General features: G+C 51.0%; 2 protein-coding genes across 2 annotated transcripts; one reads left to right on the top strand and one right to left on the bottom strand.

Annotated features, from left to right (window-relative positions):
* The first annotated feature begins 75 nt into the window (after positions 1–75).
* On the top strand, positions 76–7,233 carry LOC134148806 (ectonucleoside triphosphate diphosphohydrolase 8-like). Its single transcript, XM_062591300.1, has 11 exons — positions 76–154; positions 686–795; positions 1,313–1,450; positions 2,152–2,269; positions 3,098–3,248; positions 3,802–3,961; positions 4,512–4,742; positions 5,421–5,684; positions 6,072–6,182; positions 6,501–6,638; positions 7,024–7,233. Exons 1-11 carry the CDS (start codon positions 76–78, stop codon positions 7,231–7,233), a joined length of 1,710 nt encoding a protein of 569 aa, XP_062447284.1.
* A 1,972-nt stretch (positions 7,234–9,205) lies between these two features.
* On the bottom strand, positions 9,206–18,163 carry LOC134148593 (ectonucleoside triphosphate diphosphohydrolase 8-like). Its single transcript, XM_062590891.1, has 9 exons — positions 18,041–18,163; positions 16,677–16,794; positions 15,391–15,541; positions 14,116–14,275; positions 12,727–12,960; positions 11,411–11,683; positions 10,574–10,684; positions 9,727–9,864; positions 9,206–9,388 (listed from the first exon to the last, which is right to left on the bottom strand). The coding sequence occupies exons 1-9, from the start codon at positions 18,161–18,163 to the stop codon at positions 9,206–9,208; spliced, it is 1,491 nt and encodes a 496-aa protein (XP_062446875.1).
* Positions 18,164–19,166: the final 1,003 nt, after the last annotated feature.

Genomic DNA, 19,166 nt, shown 5'->3' on the forward strand with positions numbered 1-19,166 from the left:
GCACTACCTGAGACACGTGTGGCAGGCGCTGGTTCTGGGTCCCTGCACTGACCTGAAGCATGAAGAAAGTTCAGCATGGATGCAGCTCTCCCTGAAGTTTATGACGAGTACTGGCTGTCACCACTGCCATCTCAGGGAACCCCAGACTTGACAGGCGGGTTGAGCCAGGGATGAGGGTACTTGAGGTCTGGGAGAAGGGCTCCTGTCCCACAGATATCCCTGCCCAATATCCACTACATAAACATACCACATGGGCCAAACTTGTTTACCACATTGCTGCTGCTATCGCTGGGCTCTGCTGTCACCTGCACTGCCCCACTGCAGCCAGACCAGATGGGCAGAGGGGCCCAGGGCCAAAACAGCAGGGTCCTGGCAGTCAGGGACCCATCTCCATGGTCTGAGGACCCATCTCAGGTACTTATGCACACACGTTGGGAGGGCTAAGTCCCTTCCCTGAGCACAGCTGCTGCAACTAGCATGGAAGAGCACTGCACCTGCCGTTGCACTTAGCCAGTGCAAAGTGCCCGCCCAGGACAAGCAGGTGGGAGAACCCGGACATCCGAGCTGGCTCAGGCTCTGCTTTCACTTTGAGTCCCTCTGGCAGGGCTGGGCTCTGGCAGGGCCCTGCAAAGGGAGGGCAGCCACAGCTGTCCCTCTTTGACCCCCACCTTCTATCCCTTCCCAGGGCTGCCCCAAGGTCAGGCCTTGGGGGCGGCTCTGCAGAGGGAGTTCACCCCTGTTCGGCTCGGTGCACCTACACCCAAGGAGGAAGGAGTGGGGCCCTCCCAGGGACAAGTACGGGAGGAAGTGTCTGGGTTTGGCTGCCAGCCCCATCCCGAGTGCTGGGCATGCGCTAGGCAGAAGGACAGCCTTTGACCCTGCCTTTTCCCATAGTAGGGAGTTCCTGGTGTGAGTGTCTTGGGGACTCTTCCCAGCATCTGGTCCTGGACCTGGAGAGAGGGCCAAACCTTCCCAGCTCAGTTTTAGGGGTCCCTAGTGACCAGGCTTTTTTTTTTTTTTTTGCCTTGTTGCGAAAAGGCAGGTTTGTGAGGCTTTTCAGGGCTTGGAGGAGGCCAGGGTAGTTTCCTCATTCAAAGTGACCTGGGCTCTGCGCCTCTGGCTGTAAAGTCTCCCTAAAACTCCAGGATGGCACCTCTGCCCCAAGGCACCACTAGTGCTCTGAGGCACTTTTTTGGAGGTTAGGTAGCTCCTGAGATTGCAGGGAAAATAGGGACCCTTGAAGGCGCTGGAGACACTCAGGGAGCAGACAGTTGGGTTGGCACTGGCCTTACATGATCTTTTCTCTTTACAGCTCAGTACCGAAATGTCAAAGTGCCTGCTAAAGGGGGATGTCCGGTACCTTGTGACCATGCTGGCACTGCTGGGAATTATCACCTTCTTCCTGATCCTGGCTCCAGTGAGGAACATTTTCCTTCCTCCAGGGACTAAAGTAGGTGCACAGTAGGGTCTGGAAGAGTCTTGGAACAACTGCCAGCCTTTTCCCACTTCTCTCATCCTTGCACCAGCCCTGTCCTCCTCTCTGCTTATGAGCTTTCCTGTAACCAGCCCAGCTTTGAGGGGTTTAACCTAACCAATGCAGTGCTGGGTAGATCAACCCTCCCCTCCCCGCCTCCACCCCAAACCGCAGTACCGTGTCCTTGCTAGGGAAGAGAAAGAGAAGAGGACAAATGACATGACCCTCCTCCTGGTACTGCTCCACCTTCCACCCCAGGCACCTTCTCTCCCTTCTCAGAAACCCAGAACATGTGGTGGGCTTCCAACTCTGGGTTCTGGGGCTTTGTGCTTTTTTTTATTTATTTTTTGGAGACTGTTACAAAATAACCACTGTGAGATTTAGCAGTCCTGAAGGTCTGTGAGTAGCTTGAGCTATTCAAGATGCAAGTATCTCTTGGCTGTGTTTGCAGTGCTCTTCTGCATGTCTTCCCTTTCTGCGTTGTAATTCCCTTAGTGGCTAAATCACAGGGATCAGAAACAAAGTAGGACCATTGAGGGGAGGCTGGAAGTGTAATCCTGGGTGTGCTGCTCTCTTCTGCCTATGGGAACTGAGAACAGATACTCTCAGACACCGCCACAGCACTTCACGCAGCTCTGAGTACTCTGTGACCCTCACATCCCTCTGCCTTCCCACAGTACGGCCTGGTGTTCGATGCTGGTTCCACACACACAACTCTCTACATCTACCAGTGGCCAGTGGACAAGGAGAATGACACAGGCATCGTCAGCCAGGTGGAGGCCTGCACTGTGCCTGGTCAGTGTGCTTGGATGTGTCTGTCCCTCTCCCCTTGCCCCCTGGGCCAGTGTCCTGGGCGAACCTGATAGCAGGTTTCCTTGATGCAGAGCAGAACCCGATGGAGTAGGCACCTGGAGAGCCAGTGGGAAGATGCTTGAGGCAGAGCAGAGCTTTTGGATTTCTACCAATCCATTCGGGGATCTGAGGGTGCTTTGGGCCACTGCGCTTTGTACCTCCTAAAATACGATCAGTAAATTGATACGTTTAGCCTACATTGGGCCAGAAAAGGATGTCCTGGGAAGGAGAATAAAAGGAAGCTTTTTTCAGATGAGAAGCTATGCTTTATGGAGCCCTAGAGCAAAGGGAGGGATCAAGACTGCCCAGAGGTGGCTAAGAAACTAGGCTCTCAGCACAGTTTCTGGAACTAGTCCAGTCTTGCAGTTTGTGGTAGTGCATGGTCTTGCAGCCTTGGATGTCAGACATGATGAATTTAGTCCTTCTCTCATGCAGCTGCTTCTTTGACTCTTCTTCCCATAACATCACTTTACAATTTCTCTCATAACTTAAAAGTGTAACTTCATGTTTCCACAAGGCATCCTGAAACACTTGAAGAAGCACCTCAATGTAACTGTGTCTCTCTTAGCAGTTTGTATGGAGATTCTAATTGCTCTTTTCATCAGCAGCTGTCTTTATGGTGTGTGTTTAAACAGCACAAGGCACAGTGGAGACTTGGGCTGTGACTGAGAATTGCAGATATTGCCAAAAGGTCCAGAGAGCTCTTTGGGCCTGGAAAATGGGCTAGAAAGCTCTCTCTAAACCTGCTCCCTCATAGAGATCACTTTTCAGGACCTGGCATCTCCAGCTATGCAGACAACCCTGCTCTGGCTGGAGCCAGCCTGAAACCCTGCCTAGATAAGGCCATGAAGATCGTCCCAGAAAAGCTGCAGCGAGAGACCCCCACCTACCTCGGGGCTACAGCAGGCATGCGGCTGCTGAGGTACCTAGCATTGCTCTGTGAGCCTGGGCATCTCTGCAGGCCTTTCCCCACCACATGCTTTTGGTGGCCAACACAGCTGATGCTAGGGGCCAGGGCCTGGAGCTGGGATGCTGGTGTGCAGGGGTTGCTGCCCCATCAGGAGAGACCGTGCCATGGTGGTGGGCAGAGCACCCACTTCTGCAGTCCACCAAGTTTCCAAGAGAACGGGCTTGGCATGCCCCCACAGCAGAGGAAGCTTCTGGGGTAGACTGGGCACGCACGCTCACACAAATCCAGCAGGTAGTGATTTTAGGGATTAAACATAAAATTTTAATTTTAGGGATTAATTTTAGGGATTAAACCCAATCCACTGGTTCACTGACCCTGGTTTGGTGGCTTGAGGGCAGAGCGAGCTCACAGGTGGGAAAGTGGACGGGTGGGAGGGATAGAACCTCTCTCTGAGCAGTCCCACTCCCCCTGCAGAAGACACCAGCCCTTCCCTGTGAGCACCGCTCCGAGAACACCCCGCAACTGCCTCACCCACCACACGGCATCTCTCTCCTTCCCTTGGCAGGGAGCAGAACAGCACAAAAGCTGACCAGGTCTTTGTCGAGGTCGCAAAGGCCGTTCGCCAGTACCCTGTGGACTTCCGTGGAGCTCAGATCCTCACAGGGAACGAGGAGGGCTCCTTTGGCTGGATCACTGTCAACTACCTGCTGGAGACACTCATCAAGGTTCTGGCCGGGAGGAAGCAGAGTGCCTATGTCTATCTCAGCTAGAGCCCATTTCTGTACCCCCAGAGGAGAGAAACATGCCGTTTTAAGGCACTAGTCTCCCAAAGAAACGCAGCCTGCTGCAAACGGCACCTTTGGCTCGCCTGATGTCATTGAGAGAGCCAAGGGCAGGAGGGTCTTCGTGTCCCGCTCAGCCTGTGGCCCTGCCCTCACCATTTGGCTCTGAGTTGATTTTGGTAACAAAGGGGTGCAGCAATGTCGGACCCCACCAGATCCTGCAAGCAGAGCAAAGGAAGGGGCTTCTCCGGGACCCTTTCCCCCCCTCAGGGTCACTGGATCCAAGCTGACGTGCAGCAGCTAAGGGGTCGGATCTCAGAGCTACACTGAGGCCTTTGTGGGTGTGGGAGGACATGGGCTGCGAGGGCTGGAGCAGGGATCTGCACCACGGAAGGTCTCTCGGGAGCTTCTGAGCACACAAAGGCCTGGTGAAAGGGACAGCGACTGCGTTTTTCTGCATTTCAGACTAACGCTTGCTCTCTTGTGGGGCCAGTTTTCCTTTGCAGAGAAATGGGAACGTCCGCAGGCCACAGAGGTGCTGGGAGCTCTGGACCTTGGAGGCGCCTCCGCACAAATAACCTTCCAGCCCGGAGGTACCGTGGAGGACAAAAACACCTCTGTCCTCTTCAGGCTATACGGCACCAACTACTCGCTCTACACCCACAGCTACCTCTGCTATGGGCAGACGCAGGCCTTGAAGATGCTGCTGGCAGCTCTCTATGAGGTACTAGAGATGGAGCCAGCCCCTGACGACTTCCTCAGGCATCGGTTACAAGGGTTTGCTCAACCACTTCCCATGTTCATGAACAATGTCTTCCAGAAATGGTAGTCGTGCCTGCCTGTGGAGCAAGGCTTAAGGAATTGGGAAATTACCATGAATTCAAAAGCCTAGCTCGGATGTTCCCTCGTGAACTAAAAAATGTTCTCCCTTGGGTCGAAGGACGCAGTTCTCTGCCAGAGCGCCTTTCTCCTCAGAATTTGGCTTTGGGAGGTCATTTTTCACCTCAAAACCAAATCGTTCCTGAGGCCTGTGCTATCCTCTGGGTCTTCCCTATCCTCACAGACATGGGCATGAAGTGTTCCCTGGCATGGGTGGTTTTCCGGGTACCAGCTCCACTGAAACTAGAGTGGTCTCTAAAGCCACCAAGTCAGATTGCCCTGAATGGAGATGGGCTAACAGAAGCACTCTCAAAAGCCGGGGTGCTACAGCAGGGGAGAGAGGGAGAACTGTACTGCTGTGGGCAGATTAAAGTCATGCCAAGGGTCTGTCCTGCTACCTTGCCCATCCTCCTGGGGTCCAGATTCTGCTTTTGGGGGGAGTCGAAGCACTGGATGGGCTGTGGAGGAAGGGTCTGGCCGCCACCTCAAGACAAGCACTGCTAACAGCTCCCACTCTCTCTAGGGCAGCTCTTCTCCCCAGCAGATATTGCACCCCTGCTACCCGAAGGGATACCAGGAGAACATCACTATGGCAGCCCTCTACGACAGTCCCTGTGTCCCCACGCCGAGCAAACCCAGCACTGCTCAGGCCCTCACAGTGACGGGGACAGGAGACCCAGCAGCGTGCAGAAGTGCCATCCAGAAACTCTTCAACTTCACCTGTGGGGCCCACAGGACGTGTGGGTTCAATGGCATTTATCAGCCCCCCGTGCGGGGACAGTTCTTTGTAAGGAGCCCTCCATCCACGTGGTTGTGGCATTGGTTGTGATGTTTCTGGGAGAGCAGTGGCTGGCAAAAGCCCAGGGGAAGCTGCTGTGTTAGAAATGTCTGGATAGTGTCAGTGATGATTGACTCCTCGAAACTTGGGATGTGCTTGATGAATGGGTTCTCACCAGACCTTGACCTCCAAGGTGCTCTGTTCTCACAGCATCTCTCACTGTTTCAGTATTGGGAGCTGTCACCAGGGCTCATTAGCAGGCATTACCATATGGTGCTGATCGGAGAGGTGGTCTGCCTTAAAGACCACTGCAAAGCAGATGGAATGAGGTGTGAGTGGGTAGCAGGGGCCTAGGTACTTTGCTAATCTATCAGCTTTACTCTTAAACATCCACAGGCCTTTTCTGGGCTTTATTACAACCTACACTTTCTGAACCTGACCAGTGGGCAGTCCTTGAGTTCAGTCAATGCCACCATTTGGGACTTCTGTGCCAGAGACTGGAAGAAGGTAAGATCCTATCTAGGATCTGCTAGACCTGCCTGCGTTTCACGCATTCTGGGCACAGGCAGCTTTTAGGGCCTATCTGCAGCCCATTTTCCAAGGTGTGCATGGACAGCCGGAGAGTGCTGCAAGGAGCACAGAGATCTCTGTGCAGGGAGACAGATGGAAGAGCAGTCTGCAGCCTCTCAGGGTGTCCTTTCTCTCCAAACTCAGGGACTCCTAGGTCTTTGTTCTTGGTTGCTCTTCAGAGCCCTTCCCCATGGTGTGGGTGCACCGAGCACTGCGCCACTCTGGCAGTCCGATCTTGCTCTTCTATGTCTGCAGGTGCAGAAGGAGTTCCCTGATGTGGACAAAACCTATCTCCGTAACTACTGTGCAGTCAGCTCCTACATCCTCACTCTCCTGCTGCAAGGCTATAAATTCAATGACAAGACATGGCCCAACATCCGCTTCACCCAAAAGGTAGGAAATCTCCTAGCTGCAACTGGCTTTCATGCTTTGTGCCATTAAATGGGTTGCACCCCCCCCGAGCCTCCTAGGTGAGGGAGCAGGAGAAAACAAGGTGGCATGGTCCCCTGCCCGTGCCCCTCTGGCAGGGCAGTAAGAAGCACAGACTAAGCAGCTCTTGAGATATGTTCACAGGCATCTGCTGGGGCATCTGTAGTTGCAAATTCCAGTCTGAAATATGCTCTCCCACAGCTTGTCTTGCTAATGGGATATTTGCAGCCCAAGGTGTGTGCAGTCTCTGTGGCTGAAGAACAGGCCCTTGAGGAGGCATGGCAAAGGTCTTCTTTAGCTTGCCTGGTACTTTGCAGCCCTTCATGTTCCTCTTTGTCCCTCTACCCAGGTCGCTAACACAGATATGGGTTGGACTCTGGGCTACATGCTCAATCTTACCAACATGATTCCCTCGGAAACTCCCCAGAGATGCATAGCAGTCCAAAGAAGCATCTGGACAGCAGTCACAGTTGCATTGTTCATCATGCTATTCCTCTGCTTCTGGCTGTTCATGGCCATATGTCACCAGAGAAAATTAGCCAGTTATGAGACTTTCTAGTAACACTGGCCCGAGAAGCTGCCAAAATTCCTTGGTCCTGCTGCCACACTTGTATGAGGAGCTGCAGGCTGGGGTAAACATGCCCACATCCAGGAGCTATGAACTTGTAATGTAGGGTACCAGCTCCCCAGCCTGGTCATCTGGAATTGGCACAGGCATTATAAAATCTCTCTGCAACTGTGTGCTGTGTTGTTTTTTCTTTCCCCTTCTTGCTGGTTAGAGATGCTTTGGAAGAGATGACACAGCTCAGTGGGGCAGGGGCTCAGCACTGAATATATGGGGACAGTAGTGACATGGGGCAGCTGGAGATGATGAGAAGTGTGGGTCAAGGAAGAGAAAAGCAGCATCTGGCAGAAAAGGGATCCTTTTAGGAATTGGTTATCATCTGCAACAGATACCCTATGTGAGGCAGACTTAAAAAGGTCCTGTCCTATCTGAGGACAAGGACCTGCATCTCCTGCTGTCAGTGCCAGTGAACAAATCAGACCCAAGCTGGCCTGCTAGATGGAACTTGGGCTCTACTCAGGATGGGAAGCTATGTGAGGTGGTGGGATTTCCTGTTTTCCTCTACAAGGTTCCTTTCTCATTTGGCTGTGCCATGTGTTTGTGCCTGGCAGACATTCCACCATCCCTTTCCAGCACACAAGGGGATTTGGGAAATCTGCTAGGAGCTGTAAGTAGGTAGTTCCTGAGGTTTTCCTTGCAGTTCTGAGGTGTCCCAGTGGCAGGCAGTGAATAGGTGAGAGTACCAGGCTCAGGACAGAGACTGCAGGTACCTGTTTTTGCTGTGGTTCTCACACATCCACCCTGAGCAGCCCAGGATCTGCCAGTTCTGAAGGTTTAAGGGCTTAATTTACATGCACACTTAAGAAAAAAATAGGCTCTGAAGTAAGAGAGACAAGGAGACCTGCTTCTGCAGTCCTCATGCATCCTTTCTACCTTTTACTAGTGCATGGGTCCTGCTCCCTAGACCGAACCTGTGCTACAAGGCCAGAGCATGTGTCTATGAACACCCTCGTGCAGGGGCAGAGTTTGTTCTGTGATGCCAAGGCACAAGCCCTCACTGTCAGCTGCAGCCCACAGCATCACCACTGCTACCCCAAAGCTCTGCATGCACATCAGGTCCCACCACTATGTTTCACACACACCTTGCAGAAAATAGAGATTCTCACTCACATTTCGCTCTCATTCAGCCCTGTCTACTCATCCATCACTTCTGGCACTGGGACTCGTGCAAGGATTGATCATGCCCAGGACAGCCAGAGGCCAGGAGCTGCTGTGCTGTTGATAGAGTGGCTAGGGTGAGGTGAGGACATCCTGGCTCTCCAAAGGAAAAGGTCCTTGTCTTCCTGCCCTGTTGGCTCCCTTCAGGGGTCTGGCAAAAGCTGTGAGGGCTCCATGGGTGAAGGCAGTGCCCAGCTTGTGCCCTTTGCTCCTGACCCCTGGCTGGCTGGACCACGTCCTGCTCCAGCACTCTGGTCAGGTTCATCATCTCTAGCTGGATGGTTTCTGGACTGGTTTGCTCAGACCTCACACCAGTGTCTGTGCAGTGCTGTACCCTCAGACACCTTTTCCCTCCAAGGGCACCATCATTAATATAGAGTTTTCTCTCAAATCTCCATTTCTCATAGCACTGAGCAGTGTTTAAGAGGCGCTGGAATTAGCAGAGTAGCTACCCATGGTCAAGGCACTTGTTCTGTCCCTCTCACCTCAGGTCCCCACCACCATTACCAGCCCTTACCTGGGACAAAAAAGCATTAAAATCCTTTTGATTCAGGAGAAAAATAACAAAACTTTCTCTCTTAGATGTCTTTTGCAGTGTTTATTTGGGTGATAGAAAAGCTGAGAGGTGCCTACCTTTCTGCAGAGACAGCAGAAGTCAGTTCTGCTGGCCAATGCGTAGGGGACCCTGGCTAACTCAGCCCGCCAGCCCCGATGCACTCCTACCAGGCTCTGAGGTGCCGCCTGGCTCCTACAGCCACAAGCTCATGAGCAGGGCAACGAGACCCAAGGCAAGAGTGAGCACAATGAAGGCGACGACTGCAGCCCAGAGGGAAGAATCATGTCCCTTCACCCACTCCTGAGCCTCCACTGGGATCATGTTGGTGAGGTTCAGCATGTAGCCCAGGGTCCAGCCAATGTCCGTGCTCCCTGCCTGCCCAAGGAGAGAGGGGATAGTGAGGGCAGCTCTAGTACAGAGCTTCTGCCAGCAGCATTGGTGCCACTGTGTGCCAGGCTGGGTGCAGGCACAGCAAATATCTCAAAGCAGGATGTCTCCATCAGCCTGCACAGCTGGATGTTAGCTAGGCATAGTGCTGCTGGACAGCCATGTCTGAGTGCATCACCATGCTGGGATGTGAAGCCAGCAGGACTTTCCTGACCAGCGCTGCTCATAGTTTTCACAACAATGTCTACACTCCAGTGTAGGCAGCTGGCTCTTTTTTTCCCAGCACTGGCTCTTATTTCTGCTTGCAGGCTGAGTCTGCTGCTTACCTTCATCTGGAAGATGATACTGTTCCAGCTGGTCTCATTGAACTTGTAGGCATCAAGGAGGAGTGTAAGGATGTAGTTGGCGCTGGCGCAATAGCTACGCAGTCGCTCAGGATTTTCTTTAGGGTAGCTAGAAGACAGCTGGGGGGCATGCGTGAGAGGAAGGGAAGTTATTTCCAGAGCATAGTAATGAGCTGACAGTAGGCAATTTCCACGCAGGGGCAATGCTCTGATGACTGCTGCATGAAGGGTGATGACTTTGTAATCCTCATTATCCAGAGAAAGACGCTTGCTTCTGGACTAAGCAGGTAGTTTGGACCCATCTAGACAGGGCAACTCCTTCCAGGAGGATTTACTATCTATGTCCACAGGTAAATATAAACATTTGGGAACTCCTCCTACTGCAGATTCTCCCATCTCACCCTCCTTGCACAAGGGGCTTCTGCTCTCTGCCCCATGATGATCCTACGACATCTGTTGACTGTACCCATCCCCATCTGACTCCCCTCCAGAGTGGTGCCAGTAGCCAGTTTCTCTCTCACCCTTCTCCAGGGCTCCATCCCCAGCTCCAGCTCCTGCGACAAGGGACCGACTGTTGTCTTCACCTGCCCTGGTTGCAGCTTTCCCTATATTGCTCATGCACACGATGAACAAGGAGGGACCCCAAGGTTTGGTGCAGGATGGCCATGGCTCCCTCACAGGACTCTAGGATGGCTCTGATGCATAGAGCAGAGCTCAGGAACCAAGCAGCCTTTCCCTGGGGCATTTCTGCTCTTCTTTCCCTGCCCTAGGACTCCTTCATTTGTGAAGTTTCCCCATAGCCTCCCATGACCCATCATGGGAAACATACGTCTTCCCAGCTTCTTGTGCAGAAATTCTGGATGGTCTTCCTGACAGTGGCCAGAGGCTGCCCGTTGGTCAAGTTGAGGAATCTGAAGTTATAGTAAAAGGCTGAAAAGGCCTGAAAGGCAAGAAATAGAAATGGCATTGAGTAACAGTGGGGAAAAAAGTGCCCTTGGGCAGCTGCCCTGGTCTCCCTTGAGTCAGGAAGGGCTGTCAGCAGGGGCCACTTTCACCAGATTTGTCCCACCTCTGTATAATCCCAGTGCATTCTTGTCCATGTCCCAGCAAAAATGATCATCTGAAAGGCATACATGTCTAGTGGCTACAGCAGTGTGTGGAGCACAGGCAAGACCTAGTCTGTAGGCTTCTAGCTATGCTGGATTTTGACTGAAAATTTGGTTTTCAAGCAAATCTATCTCCTATTAAAATGATTCCTTTTTGAGAGCTGACTGGAAAATCAGACAGCAGAAATTCCCGGTGTGCCCTGGAACAGCAGTAATTTGAGTGCTTTGTACCTCTGTTGTGCCATGGGAAGGTGACATTGCCATGAGATACCCTGAGTGGGCCATGTGGCCTGGCATGCAGGGAGACAACACCCCATGGGAGAGGCACTTTGCAAACAGCATTTACTCCTGAGAGGAAGCATCTGTGTCTGACAGCAGCATCCTGTCACCTGGCGAAAACACACTATGTAGACTGCTGCAAGCAACCTTTATTTTGCCCCATGTCTACATCTCTGCAAAGGCCTTGGAAGGGGCCTTTTAATGGGACCTCTTAATGTCTCTGAATAGGGCAGTGGTTTCTAAAGACAGCAAGAGAAGTGAAAGGACAGGATTTGTCTTACATAGAACTGCCCGCTGACAGGGGGCTGGTAGACACCGTTGAAGGTGCAGTCTGGGCTCTGGCTGCACGCAGAGAAGTTAAACAGCTTCTTGATGGCAGTCAGGCACTCACTGGCATTTCCTCTGCCTTCCAGGGTCACATTCCTGTCAGCAAGAGTTAGGTGTAAGTCATTCTGGCTTGTGCAGGGGCTGGTGCGGAAGGAAGACAGCGAGATGGTTTCACTGTAGTTTTTTGGGTAGCAAGGATGTTCGACTTGTGTGCTGGAGGATGACTCCTGGGAATAGGAAAATCCTCTGATTTACAGGCTGCAGCCAAATCCCCATGGAGCGTATGCCCAATAGCAGGGATATGCAGGAATTCACCCAGGGCTTCCCCCCTTGGCCACAGGTGTAGGCATCTCCCATCTTCTTAGCAGTGAATGACCCTTATCTATTTAATCCTGGTCTCTTTGCTTGTCTGCAGTCCCAACCTGAGACTAACTCACATTTTGCTTTGTCTAATCCCAGCCTCTTCTCACTCTTCATCACCCTCCTCTGCCACTGAAGCAGACAGATTCTGGGAATATAGTCTCTCCCCATGCCAGCAGGATTGTGATCTGGGGCAGACGAAGCCTTTTCCACCCCAGATCTAGCTCTGCCTCTAGTTGCAGCCCTCTGACATATCCTACTGACTGTGCAGCATGAGCAAACCCTTCTGGCTCCCCCCTTGACAAGGTTCAGCTCCATGAAAATGGTATTCCCCTCTGATCTTCCAAAAAATTGCCCAAGAAAAGTCTCTGGTTCTCTCTTCTCAGATCCCTACAGTCACAGAGTAGTTGAGGTTTGAAGGGACCTATGGGGGCTCTATGCCACCTCTCATCATAAAGCACGACCAAGTGGCGCAAGGTCTTGCCCCGTGAAGTTTTGAATAACTCCAAGGATTGAGACTCTACAGCCTTTCGGGGCCCTATTCTGATATTTAATCACCACTATTCTGAAAAAGTTTTTCCCCATGTCTGGCCAGAATCTCTTATATTCCAGCTTGTGCCAGTTGCCTCTTGCCCTGACACTTCTGAAAAGAGTCTGGCTGTGTCTTTTCTATACACTCCTCTGAGGTAGCTACAGACAGCAGTGAGAGCTCCCCTGAACCTTCTTTTCTGATGGCTTTCCATGCTCCTCTCCAGGTCTGCTTACGCACACTCCAGGGAGTCTCTACCAGCTCTCAGACCCTGCTTTTGCCACTCTGGAAGAGCATTATCTGTTCCTATTTTACTCTTTAAAAATTTTGTAATTGGTAGCATGAGGGTAGAGTCTGATTACCACCCAGTTTCCTGCTCACCTCAATCAATTCTTTTGCCAGCCGCTTCAGCATCTCGTTCTGTCCATAGCAGAGGTAGCTCTGTGTGTAGATGTTGTAGCTATATCCATAAAGTGTGAACTTGGAGGTTTCATTCCACTTTATAACTGAACCTTTGGGGATAAAGCTGATTTGAGTTGATGCTCCTCCAAGATCCAGTGCCCCCAAAATGTTGGCCTCTTCTGGATGGACCCACACGTGCTCTTTGGGGGAGTACTGCCAAGACAAGATAGGACAGGAAAAGGAGTAGGAGACAGCCAAAATTACTCTGCCCAAACAAAATTCTTCTCCCATTTAAATCAGTTGCGTTTTGTTACTAAATGTGTTGGGGAATGGTCTCAGCTGGCTCATTCTGTACTTGAGGTCCCACTGCCCTCTGCACATAACCACTCTGGGCATTTGCCAGAGCCAGAAAATCCAAAAGTGGAACCAGGTGGTGGTCAAGATTTTCCAGCATAGCAAGGACCCATGTGGGCCAGAGTCACTGGCATCCAGACCAAGGTGCTGCTGGAGCCCTGACTTGGGGAGGTGAATGCTCTACAGTTTCTGAAAAACAGGTCACAGAAAGATTAGTCCAAAAGAAAAGCACAGCCAACATTTACAACAAGCCTCTGTTAGCTTGTGCAGGAGCCAGATGGTGCCTGCATCTGCTGGGAGCTGTGGCAGAGCTGGCAGCACTTTCTGAGGAGGGTAACAGGAAAGAGTTTTGGCTTAAGCTTCCTTCAGAGTGTAAGTCTGAACAAAAACTGGGACTCCCAAGTACCATAGAGGAGATAGGCCTCCCCAGGACAGCAAGGCAAAGCCCTAAGGGGCAAACTGTTACCATCTGGCTGCAAGGCCGACCTTGCTGTCTGTTCAACTTTTCAGGGGGACAGTGCTTCCTGGACAAGCACAGCAACCTCTGCATCCTTCCCAGGACTCTAGCTTGTTCATGGTTTGTCCATGCAAGGACAGGAGAAGACACAGGCCACACATTTGTTTTGGTTTTGTAATTCTGAGTGGGCCCGGATATACCCGTGGTGAGTGCAGAACTGGATTGGATTACAACCAAACGGGATAAAGCAGAAGGGATGTCCTCCAGGGTTGTGCTTAGCTTTTCTAGCCCTGGTCAGTGTTAGCATGGGGCTTTCTTCCCTATGACTACATGGTATGGAGATGTGCCTTTAGCCTTTAACAGTGATAACTTCATTCTGTGTTTCTCCCTCCTCCTTCACCGTAGGCAAGTCGGAGAATAAATGGCTATTTCTCCTAGATCATTCCTAATGGCAATGACCTAGACCTTTCCTTCTGTGCAAAGTTAACTTAAGAAGCTAAGAAAGATCAAAAAGCCATATTAGTAAAGAAGGGGTGGATATTTCACCCCTCTCCCACCTTAGTGAAGGAATCTAGTAGGTAGTTAATGGTGATCCAGCCATAAGCTCCCTCCTCTTCCCCTGTGATAATTCGAGCCCCACGGAAATCCACAGGGTACTCTTTCACGGTCTTAGTAATTTCAGCCAGGACTTGGTCTGCAGCTGAGCTGTTCTGCTCCCTAAAAAGGATCAGAAGTTCAGTACATGTATTCAGTGAAATCATTACTACAGAGAAAACACAAGGGAACAGTTGCTTTCTCTCAGTTGCACAGACTCCAGTCTTTGGTAATAAGCAATTTATGTGAAATAGTGTTTCCTGCTATCTAGCTTGTAGAGGCTGCTCATGCAGTTTCTGTCATGCAAATCCCAGCTGTCCTTCCACCTGGACTTGAGATCACAAATTGAGGACCAGTATCCACCTCCTCCCTCCATGGCAGCTTGATCCCAGTTGCACAGTGGTTTACTAGGCCACCCTTCCCTACTTCATAGCATTCAGGACCAGAGGAGATCTTTATTGACCGGCTTATCTGGTGTGCTGTGTAGCACAGGCCACTGAACACCTGGTACTGATTGTACCATCAAAGCCAAGGCTGGTAGCTAAACTAGAGTGGGTCTTTCAGGAAGATGTCAGTCTGGTTTCAGACTTCTGAGTGGTGGGAGGTTTCCTGGGGCTGCCGGTAGTCTCTCTTTCTCTATCTCTGAAGCAAGTAAGTGTCAGGCTATGATTCAGTTCCCATCCCATGGAAGTGGTCAGCTTGCACCAAAATAATGTTAGAAAACTGCAGCCATAAAACCAAGAACCATGAAATTAACACTGACATTTGAAGAGAGCTAATATAAGCTAATGAAAAGTAGGATCAGGTTACACAACATCCCTTCACTTTGTACCTCTAACCTATTCCCCCACCAGCACCCAACCACGTTTGCAGAAGGTACTTTCCCTGGTGGGAACAATTCCTTTATGTTTAAGGAATAATGAAGAGCAAACAAAGAGCTTTGAGAAGTATTTCATGCTTGGAAATGAGCTACACAGCATTCTTCTGGGTTGTAAGGTCCCAGAATGTCAATGTATGTCTCTGGCAGCCTCCCTGCCCCCTAGGCCAGAAGTTCAGGTCAGTTCAGCCACCCACATGTCCCCACCGTTCTGGCTTCCTCCCAGTCCTCTGTTGCCTGCTAAGGGTAGCATGACAGTTAGGAGCTTTTGTCCCCACACAGGATGCCACACTAGCCAGGCTGCCGTTGGTTGCTTGCAGCTTGGTCATCTCTCCTTCATGCTGGTGCCCGAGAAAAGTACCTCAGTAGCCTCATGCCTGCTGTTGCTCCAAGATAAACTGGCACCTCCCTCTGTTTCGCAGGGGGAATGACCTTCAGAGCTTTGTCCAGGCACTCTCTTAGGGACTCACCAGCTTTCGGGGGATTGCTGGCATAGCTTGATATGCCTTGCCCTGCAAGAGAGTAAGGCTGGGACAGGCTGATAGAAATGACTGGAGACAGGAATGCAGGAGCAAGAGGACATGGGGGCAGCCAGGCTGGTCATCTCTTAGCAACTGAAGATCCTTTGTCAGGTCACCTGGGACTGTGAGACCTGACTCACCCAGGTCTCTCCCCTAATATTCCTCTCCTACAGCATCCCCATGTCTTCCATGTTTTCAGCAGGGCTCTGCAGCACCTGGCCTCAGGTACTACATGCAGCCTGCTGGCTTGTATCCGTGCACTGGCAGGCTGCATCTGTGCTCCAGGCTGAGGATCTGAGATGTTCTACGTTGTGCTTGTGGCCTGAGCTCTGAAGTGCCAAGAATGCCACTTGGGTCATGTTTCAACAATGGGATAGTGCAGGCCTGGGCCTCATGCAACCAGACAGCAAAAGCCAAAGTGGAAATTTTCAAAGTCCCTTCCCTGTCCCACCATAAGGTCTGAACACGTGTGACACACAGTGGAGGTGTCAGTCCCTTAATGTGACTTTGAGGCCTGGCTACATGCTCTAGCGCCTCTTTGGATGATAGTACAGAAGCCAAGCTTGCGACCAAGAACACCAAGGCAAAACAAAGCCCCAAAGGTTGTTTCCACTTGTTCTTAGAGGCAGAAATAGGCCTGGCTGAAAGCACAGATAATGGGACATGGGACCTCCAAGTAGTGAATGAACCAAGACACCAAAAGGAATGGACAAGAGCTAGTGAAATTCTTGCCCAGGGGTTGCCCTCTGGGTCCTCCATTTACACTTTGTGCCCAACTTTGTGCATTAGATGTTTCCCTCTCAGGATGGTGGCTTGTGCTGTTAGGGGCAGTCCCAGGAGGAGGAGTGAAAGTTCACAAGAACACCAAGGCACTTCAGTCCCATCAAGCATTTGGGCACTACCAGGTGCTGAGGGCCCACTAACCATGAGTGAAGCTGCTGGGGAGTTCAAGACCACCCTGACTGTAGCCAGACCCTCCTCACCATGCTGTCAGTGGTTATATGGAAGTCGGAAGCCGCTTGAACTAGCAATGCCCCAGCTTTGGCAGGCCAAGGAAAGGGAGGCCAGGTCATCCCAGCTGCCATACATAGGACAGCATCAGGTCCACAGCAGGGGGGATACTGACCCTGGACATCACAGGACAAAGTCTGGCTGACCACACCAGTGTTGTTCTCTTTGTCTGAGTCCCACTCGTAGATGAACAGAGAAGTGTGGGATGAGCCTGCGTCGAACACTATCCCGTACTGGAAGGAAAAATGAAGACATCATGGCTGGCAGGAAGAGCAGCAGGGATGGTGGGGCTGGAGCCCAGCCCTGCCATGACCCTGGTCAGATTGTTCAAGCTGAAATGCTAGAAGGTGATCCAAAGAAAAGCCTTCTTAATCCATAGATCCTCTTTAAGGTTTGACAGTCTACACCATGGCAGAGCAGAGCAGTGGCAAGACAGGTCCCTTCAATGTATGGCCTCAGCACAGGCATTTCTCATGGCAATTGAGAAGCTTTCTCATTCCCTCTACTGCGGTCTGTGCAACAATACCAACTCGCACAAGCACTTTTTTGGTGGTTTATGCTCTTTTATTGTCTTTATTGGTTAAATATTTTTTGTGTCCACACCAGCTCTACCTCAGAGCCAGCAGCACCCTGATCTCCAGAGCTCTGTGTTCCCCTTATCATTGCACCCAGCTTAGGCAGAGAATGGCAAGGTGACACCAGCCCCAGTCCATGAGGATCCAGCTGTGTGCCTTTTCCCCAAAAAGCCCTGCATCTCACTCTGAGATCTCACTGACCTTCTTCCAGCTTGGATGAAGCTGGATGCCAAGGCACAAGGGGAGGGATTCGGAGGAGCAACAATGTTTATTCTGCAATCTGGGCAGGCCAGAACGAGGTTGGTGGGAGCTAGCAAGGACAAAGGCCATGTAGAGGTGTACTGACATGCAGTGCTGTGTGCAGGGGTGCAGAGGCAGCAGGGCAGGGCTTTGCTGTTGCAGCCCTACCTACCTGCCCCAGCATAATTTCCTTTGAAATTCACTGAGCACACAGCACTGTGGCTGGCTTTCAGAGGAGGCTCCTATCTACCGCCTGCACATTCCCTGGCAAGAGAGGCTCTGACCCTGACTGAATCATTCGCTATCAGCAATCCACAAGGCTCTCCATGTTGTGATTTTTTCTTACTGCTTTTGTTATCCTAACACTGTGCATGAGCCGTGATACTGCTGTGCTAGCCACTTTGCAGGCACAGCAGGGTGACGCAGTCTGAGACGAAGGGCAAAAAGTCAGCTAGAGGTATTATTCAACCTGGCAAACAGTGACCCCAGCTCCTACGTGTCTGTGCCTTCTTTCTTCTGCCTGCATTTTGGAATTGGTAGAGGAGATACCTACATATCTATTGTAAGGCAGTTCCTGCTGAACCCCACTCACTCCTAACCCCCAAAATGAGCTGTTGTCTGAGAGCATCTGTCCCAGATGACTGGTCTCTGCAGTGGTGCTCACCTTGACTGTGGGTGGCAGAGTAACGTCTTTAATCTTCACCAGGCTGAGAACAAGGGCAATGATTGAGAGCATGACCAGTGCCCCCAGAATAGCAGGGATGAGGTGTTTCTTGTTAGTGAACATCACGGAAAAAGAGTCTGCAAATTTAAACACAGAAGGAGAAAAGCATTTGGATATGAGCAGCTAGGAAAAGTGTTAATCAGTTTAAGCTGCAAGGATGCTGTTCCCAAAAGCTCTCTCCAGGTTGACATTATCCTTAAGGAAGTTGCATGTATTTCAGAGGTCCTGGTGGATATTCAGCTCTTCCTTTGAGAAGAGCTGTGTTAGGGTAAAACAGGGGCACTGGGGAGAAACTGGGGTCTGACACAGCCATGATGAGAATAAAACAGACCTCCACCTCTTGCATCCAGCTCTAGTCTGGCTCACTGCTAACTTGAAGGCTCAGGTAGAAACACTGTATCAAACCAGGGAGATTATGGGAAATGATAGGAAAACTCGATGCAAGATACTGTGTAAGAGGAAATCAATTTTATTTTATAATAGGTAAAGACCTAGAGATCATCTTACCTGCTCAGACTCTCAGGCTCACACACTCCCCAGCACGTAGACATGTGCACCCAAGGGTAAAGCCAGAATCACTTGCATATAACAGGGAGGACATGGGAAGCCAGCTCACTAGTCCTCACTGTTGCTCTGGGTTTCCTGACTGGCAGCAACAAGCTGAGCTTTGACTTAGACAAAATTCTTGAATTTCACAGTTCTCTTGTTTCCTGCTATCTAGCTTGTAGAAGCCGCTCATGCAGTTCTCTCTAAATACCTTATCTGGGTATTTATGCCTCCAGCCTTGTTCTGCATCTTCATGACACCTTATCCTAGACCAGTTTGTTCCTCTTCCTCATTTGAATGAAATTAAAAATATGATGTTCTGCAGCAATTAGTGCACAGTTTTGCTTTTAACCTTTGCTTCCCTGTTTCTTTGGTGCTTTCACACACACACACACACACACATTTCTGTCCTATCTTCACTCTTACCAATCTTAATATTTCCATTACAAATCTCTTACCTCTTTAAGAGGTGAGAGTGACGGTATCCAATGCCCTGAAATCACACATAGAGCAGCAGGTG

Source organism: Rhea pennata, chromosome 18, assembly GCF_028389875.1.
Source record: "Rhea pennata isolate bPtePen1 chromosome 18, bPtePen1.pri, whole genome shotgun sequence".
NCBI lineage: Eukaryota > Metazoa > Chordata > Aves > Rheiformes > Rheidae > Rhea > Rhea pennata.

Excerpts from the sequence above, each read along its gene's own strand:
- LOC134148593 (XM_062590891.1), bottom strand. The coding sequence starts at position 18,163 with ATGTTCACTAACAAGAAACACCTCATCCCTGCTATTCTGGGGGCACTG. Across the intron at positions 14,276-15,390 it reads GCAGGCATGAGGCTACTGAG|GGAGCAGAACAGCTCAGCTG; the intron begins GTACTTTTCTCG and ends GATCCTTTTTAG. Across the intron at positions 10,685-11,410 it reads CTGTCAGCGGGCAGTTCTAT|GCCTTTTCAGCCTTTTACTA; the intron begins GTAAGACAAATC and ends CTTGCCTTTCAG.
- LOC134148806 (XM_062591300.1), top strand. The coding sequence starts at position 76 with ATGGATGCAGCTCTCCCTGAAGTTTATGACGAGTACTGGCTGTCACCA. Across the intron at positions 796-1,312 it reads TGGGGCCCTCCCAGGGACAA|CTCAGTACCGAAATGTCAAA; the intron begins GTACGGGAGGAA and ends TTCTCTTTACAG. Across the intron at positions 5,685-6,071 it reads CCGTGCGGGGACAGTTCTTT|GCCTTTTCTGGGCTTTATTA; the intron begins GTAAGGAGCCCT and ends AAACATCCACAG.